Below are 7,356 nucleotides of genomic sequence, written 5' to 3'. Positions count from 1 at the left end.
CGACATTCCTACCATTTCGCAATACTCGCAGTTATACTATAATTAAACTGATGGATTCCAGCTATGTCGTTATTTAACTGTAGCCCCGTCGGAGTATTCGGCAGTGAAAAATAACTTAACACTTATTGATAACAGTTAAAAATAACGGTTATCAAAGAATAAGTGGAACCATGATAACGGTTACTCCAGAAAAACCGTTTGGCCCACCACTAGTGGTTAGCTATCCCCAATGATACCTAGCTAATCCAATGATCTCTATACTAATAGTATGGAGATCACTGAGCTAATCCCCTTGATAGCATCCTTGCCTAGGCTCAACATTGCCTAAGACCTTTGCTTTTGTTTCACTTGACAGCAGGAGTATCGTTGAAATAGATGTTGTTGATGGCTGTCAGGTGGTTGCGATGTATAGAAAAATGTTAACATTGTGATTACAGTGAGAAGTACGTTGAGTTATGAAAGTGATGGCTAGTAGTGTGCTATTATGAATAATGTTATTGTGAAAGTGAATGTTTTTCACGCGTGATAATTGTATGATGTGTATGTGACAGGGAAGGGCGGGGTTTCAATTGGTCATACTTCCGCTGTTGGCTTTATCTATCCATTATTTGTGTCCATTGGATGTAGTAACCAGTCGACAAAGCAATCCACAAGATGTGTTCTGTAATACATCCTGGTAAGTGTCCAAAGTTTTTCCATTGCTTTTATGTTTGTATTATAAGTAGGCGTTCGGAGGGAGGCACTGCTTGTGTATGAGGTTGAAATGAATACCGTCAGACAGTATTGTTAGTGAATGTTGACGTTTTATTTAATATCGTATCTACTACTGCTCACCTATAATGGGCTTTGAGGGAGAATAAAAGCCTTGTGTGTATTGTTGCAAGTTTAACGCATCGATTCAATTTCTATCAGTAGACTCTGATAATTTACAGTCCTTCTGAAGTTCTCTCTTACTCTCTCTCTCTCATATACATTATAAGTTTATATTATTAATCAGTCTCAACCAGAGCTGGGTATGCCCCTATTATTTTAATGATATTTACATTGATTTATGTACTGTCGAAGCAAAAACGCCCATGTTCTTGCTGAAATACCCGCCAGATTTTCTTGAAAGATTCACCATCATGTGTTTCATCTTTGCTCTGATGGCTGTAGAGAAGGTGGGTGTAGATGATAGTCAAGGAACTTCTGCTGACTTGTGGTACCTTACAGAGTAACATCAGTAATCCAGATGTTGAACCTTTTACATGTCTCCATAGTGTTTCCAACAAGCCCTTATCAATTGAAAGTATTACAGATATAAAAGAAAAAGGTGGCAGTGTGTCATACCTTTCTCTGGTTATGACATTCATGATGATATCGGAACTAAGAGTTATTTTTCACTTCCTGTGCTTTATATTCCAATGGCTCTGTACCCAGTAGAACATTTATCAACCAGTTATACCTGGCTGACATAGTTTGTGCAAATAGGGCCCATATAATTCTCATCTGCTACATGATCAGTAACTGAAAGTAATAATTGTTACTTGCACATCTGTAGCTTGTGGAGTCCCTTTGGTTGTCTTTTAAAAATTACTTCTACCTCATTTTTATTCCGTGAAATGTGTTTACTGTTAACTAATTTTGCGTCACTTTTCATACTGCCTTTCCCCTGACTAACTTCACTTATTAAATTATTACATTTCATCACTCTTTTTCTTGTAAAAGAAGGTAGTGCCACTTTATATAATATTTGTGTTATATCCCCTGTCTTTTCAAATCTACTACAACTAATTTTTGTAATGATCAGTGTGCAGTGTTGTTTAATCTTTCTAGTTTATCTCAAAGGTTTTCATTTTTAATTTGTTTCTTGAATAGAGCACATTTCCTGTCAAGTTTTTGCAATAACACAGAATTTGGCATGGACATCATTAAACAAAGGTGTTTCTTGTTGTGGTGGGATCTTCTCACGAAATTTCAATCACCAACTTTCTCCTCCAAATATGAAAATATTTTGTTGATTCTGAACTACGTAGGGAGAAACGATCAGAGCTTGCATGCAAAGATATATGTGGTCCTTTTTTTTCACATTCTGTTCTAGAGTGGACTAATAGAGGTGGTTAAGTAAATACTCTGCCAGGCACTTAAGTGTTATTTGCAGAGTATCCATGTGGATGTAGATATTTCACTTGTTTTCCAGGGATTTCTAGTAGGCTGTGTCGTTTTTTTCCTATTTCATCTTCTGCTGCCATCGTCTCGAAGCTAGCCATTCATCTTCTACTGTATTCATTTCCCCATTCTCAATGAGTTGTTTGAACTCTCAGCAACTTCAATTTATCCAGGTCCTGGATCCAGAATTTCCTACTTTTCTCCAATTTCTTCAGTTTTAATCTGCAGACATTATGGTCAGAAACCACATGTGCACCTGGAAACATTTAAGCAGTTAAGAATCAGGTTTCGAAATATTAATGTTACAATTATGTAAGTACTAAGCTCTCTCTCTCTTTCTCTATCTCTCTCTCTCTCTCTCTCTCTCTCTCTCTCTCTCTCTCTCTCTCTCTCTCTCTCTCTCTCTCTCTCTCTCTTTTTCTCTCTCCCCCCCCCCCAATCCCAGAAATACCCCTATCAGGGATCAAACATGTTATCGGCAATATGAAAAAATGAACTGCTCTAGGTAGAGGTGATCTGTCATTCGATATTTTAAAACTGATGGATTAGGAATCTGTAAAGCATTTAAAACCAAACTGAGCAAGATGGCACAACGGTTAGCACACTGGAGTCACATTTGGGAGGACGACAGTTTGAAAACAGTGTCCGGCCATCCTGATTTAGGTTGGAAATACGGAAGCGTCCGATCCTGCCCGTCTGCTTTGACCCATCACGTCACAAATATGGCGCAAACGACCATAAACCACGATTCCAATATGGCGCATATAAAGTCGGTACGTACACATTATGAGGACGAAAATACATCGAAAAACACACACACACACACACACACACACACATTCCACAAAAAGTTTAATAACACTAACGGGACAAGCGCGGGAAATGGGGTGTTTTTGGATTGGGGCAAACTAAATATAAACAAATTTAAACACCCACCCCCATACAAAACCACACAAAACAACGAAAGAAACCGACATCACAAAACTCCACAAATACCACTAAACATAATATCTGGAATTGGACAGTTCGCTTGACCTATATAGCTCAACAGCAGCTCCCGATCTCATAACTCAGGATCAAACACTTTCCTTGGCCTATATAGCTGAAAAACATCTCCCAATACCAATATCAACATACGCAGCCACACATTGGGATCGAACACTTCTTTCACCTGCGCAGTGTTAATTTTATCCGTCATATCCATTCCTGAACAAAAACAACAACTGATTAATTTTACTAAAATTACCACACGATGTACAGCGAACAACACTAAATTAACCTTTACTCACTGAAACGAATTCCACTACAAACACAGCCGACCCTCGAACAATTCTGGATAATGAACAAAAGCAAACTGAGCCCATTACACCACACGAACGAAAATCCTGAACACACCACCAGAGAGCACAACACGACAACATATACAAACACACACACACACACACACACACACACACACACACACACACACACACACACACACAAACCAAACTCTGCGCCGTCATGACTTCACACATGACAACACCCTTACGTCACGGGTCAAAGCCAATGCGTGGTATCGGACGCTTCTGTCGACCCTTTAGGTTTTCATCAGTTTCCCTAAATCGCTTTAAGCAAATGCCAGGATGTTTCCTTTGAAGGGGCACGGTCAACTTCCTTTTCCATCCTTCCCTAATCTGATGGGACTGATGACCTCACTGTTTGGTCCCCTCCTCCAAATCTACCAACCATTTAGCTCAAATGTTTTAAAGTTGTTTGCACTGTGGAACATTATCAAGAGATTGGAATAAAGCCAAAATAGTCATAACACATTCTAAAGATATGAAGAACTACATTGCCCCTATCAGTCTCCTGTACACACTGTACAAAGTTTTTACTAGAATTTTGATTCCTGGGATGAGCGTCACATTTGATTTGGCTCAATCTATTGAGCAAGCTGTGTTTCACACAAGATTTAGCACAGTTTATTGTGTCCTCATTCTCTGTGAAACAATTAACAGGTGGAACAAATGAGTTAGTGCCGTCAACCTCTTTGCCTTGCCTTTTTTAGATTTTGAAAATGCATTAAATTGAATCAATCATCCAGTTGTGTCTGAGGCTCTAACGGAACAAGGAATAGAACAGGTTAATGATTAAAATCTTTTATTTTCTTTATTGTTGCACACTGATTCAGAGAGACCCCAACACCAAGTTATTTAATTGACTGAGATAACTGTGAACATATCTGAAACCTTCTGGCACCTCTAGGCCTCTCCCATATGTTCAGCCTTCATATTTGTCAGCTAAAACCTTTTATATCTGAGAAGTACTCCTTTAAGCTAATGGTCAATATTTCTGTCAGTTGAACAATTCGCTTCCAATCATGAACTGCATTAACCTCACATCACCCAGTTGATGAATGCTGGAACAGTTCCATCATTGAGGCCATGGCCAGTTCATGGTGTGCCTTAAAACTCCCTCACTCTTCATGCATTAGGTGCTTGTCCTAACAGGCATGTCCCAAGTGAAACAAATTAAAAAGAAGGAATTTGCTGTTGTGGTCTCAGTGCAAAGACCAATTTGATGCATCTCTCCACACTACTTTAGTCTGTGCAAGGCTCTCCAACTCTGTGTAACCGCTACAACCTAGATCCAGTTGAACAAGCTTACTGTATTCAAAACGTGGTCTCCCTCGACAGTTTTTACCAGCCACACTTCCTTCCATTACGAAGTCTTCTTCACCCTTAAGAACTGCTGTCACATTAGAAGAAGAATTCAACAATGCTTTTACAAAATCTGTAGCATTGTTTACAACACATTTCCTGCTTTTCACACGAGACCAAACTTGGCGTTTGACAGCCCCACCAATTTCATCCTCTGCCCCTTCCTATGAAAAGTTGCAAAGTACTTCCATGTAATTCTTTTGGCATGACTCTTACTTAGAACTTTTATAGCCTCTGCAATGTATCTGCTTTTTAACTGGGAAGCAGGACCATCTAACCAGATTGTAACTTGTCTAATATTTTTTGGTAGTTCTTCAAGAAGTCTATCAACATAGGGAATGGCAGTGTTTTTGTGTGATCCAGATTATCAGATACCAACACATAGGGATGAGAAGTACCTGAATGCCGAATCATGGCAGTAAAAATACTAATTAGATTCTGCTGCTAATGTGCACTTTCAATTTCATCTTGACTTACTCACGTAAAATTTTCAGAAAAATCGATTTGCATCATGGCAGTTAGCATCGTAGAAGGCAGTGATTCCTTATCACTCTGATAGTTCTTTGATTGTTCTCTCTTAAAGTAGCAGTGCTCTAAAAATTCAGGTCCCATGGTAAGAATATGATCAATAAGATTCTGTAACATACCTTCTTCCTCTAATTTCAAAATTCTGCCATCTCTCTCCTGCCACACATACCACTTCACGTTGTACTCTTGTACACCAGTACATAAATCAGGAAGTTTAATTTTCCAATAAATCATTACATTTCATGCATTTTCCCAACCAACTATCAGCTGTAGGCTCTGCACATAGAAAAAATTCTGGCCAGTTACTGGTGTACTTTGGTATTTGAGGTACTACACTATGAAGAGAGTTAATAGCACACATGAAATTCTAGTGATACCTGCAGAGACACACGTGTGGAGGTTTATTGGCAAGCATGACATGTTTGGGTTTTAATTCTGTGAGTTTACTGGAAATACGGAAGCGTCCGATCCCGCCCGTCTGCTTTGACCCATGACGTCACAAATATGGCGGAAACGACCGTAAACCACAATTCCAATATGGCGCATATAAAATCATTATGTACACATTATGGAGATGAAAATACATCGAAAAACACACACACACACACACACACACACACACACACACACACACACACACACACACACACACACACACACACATTCCACAACAAGCCTAATGACACTAACGGGACAAGCGCGAGAAATTGGGGGTTTTTGGGTGGGGACAAAGTAAATATAAACAAATTTAGACACCCACCCCCTTACAAAATCACGCAAAATGAAGCAAAAAACTGACATCACTAAACTCCCCAAATACCACTAAACATAGTATCATCTGGAATTGGACACTTCCCTTGACCTACATAGCTCCCGATTCCATAAATTGGGACCAAACACTTCCCTTGACCTATATAGCTCAAAAACATCTCCCGATGCCAGTACCAACATTCACAGCCACACATTGGGATTGAACACTTCCCTTGACCTATATAGCTCAACAGCAGCTCCTGATCCCATAAATTACGACCAAACACTTCCCTTGACCTATATAGCTCAAAAACATCTCCCGATACCAATACCAACACCAACTATCGCAGCCACACATTGGGATCGAACACTTCCCTTGACCTATATAGCTCAACAGCAGCTCCCGGTCCCATAAATTGGAATCGAACACTTCCCTTGACCTATACAGCTCAACAGCAGCTCGCGATCACATAAATTAGGATCAAACACTTCCCTTGACCTATATAGCTCAAAAACATCTCCTGATATCAATACCAACATTCACAGCCACACATTTCAATAAAACACTTCCCTCGACCCCAACACCAACACACAACACATACACTAAAAACAAAAAAATAGAAACTTGCCACAAAAAAGTTCTGGCGCCACAAACTAGGTTGGCCACCACAATCACACACGCGGCTCTCCCCCCCCCCCCCCCCCCCCCCTCCGCCCCACACCAACGAAAAAATACTCAACCAAAAGAAACACCCTCCCCCCCCCCCCCCAACCAACCCAACCTCCCACCTCACCCCAAAAATAAAAAACCAAATGCAACATAAAAAAATCTCAATCACACACAACAACTCAACAAAAACTTCAACAAAATAGATCCTCCACAAACTAACACACTTCCTGCCCTTCCCCCCCCCCCCATAAACACTATAACACGAAATAAACCACCCACCCCACCCTGAGCCGCAGACTCCCACCCACCCACCCAACCTAACTAACCACTTTCAGCCTATACATTTTACTAACAGCCCTTAAAAAACCCGAAAAAAACATAGCCCTCAGGGACACTCTTCCGCCAACAGTACTCATCTAAATGAGACTGAAGGTTGGAAGAGCGCCTCTTCCGCCTCCCAAGAACTGACTTAACAGCCCCTCACATCCCCTCTATTGTATTTGTGCAAGCACCCGTCTCATAATTTTTGAGCTCTAAGCTATGGTTAATGACTAAATG

At 40.2% G+C, this 7,356-nt stretch overlaps 1 protein-coding gene across 2 annotated transcripts in view; it reads left to right on the top strand.

Annotated features, from left to right (window-relative positions):
• Window positions 1-356: 356 nt before the first annotated feature.
• The window catches only part of LOC124795209 (abl interactor 2), a 64,113-nt gene continuing 57,113 nt past the window's right edge, over window positions 357-7,356 (top strand). Inside the window, exons 1-2 of one of the 2 annotated variants that reach the window (XM_047259120.1) lie at window positions 357-443; window positions 552-676. In XM_047259120.1, coding sequence (XP_047115076.1) covers window positions 655-676 — 22 coding nt within the window. In that variant the 5' untranslated portion in view covers window positions 357-443; window positions 552-654. Of the gene's footprint in view, window positions 444-551; window positions 677-7,356 lie in introns of those variants that run through there. The other variant, XM_047259121.1, reaches the window with a different exon arrangement.

Source organism: Schistocerca piceifrons, chromosome 4, assembly GCF_021461385.2.
Source record: "Schistocerca piceifrons isolate TAMUIC-IGC-003096 chromosome 4, iqSchPice1.1, whole genome shotgun sequence".
Taxonomy (NCBI): domain Eukaryota; kingdom Metazoa; phylum Arthropoda; class Insecta; order Orthoptera; family Acrididae; genus Schistocerca; species Schistocerca piceifrons.
This window is presented reverse-complemented; position numbering and strand designations above follow the sequence as displayed.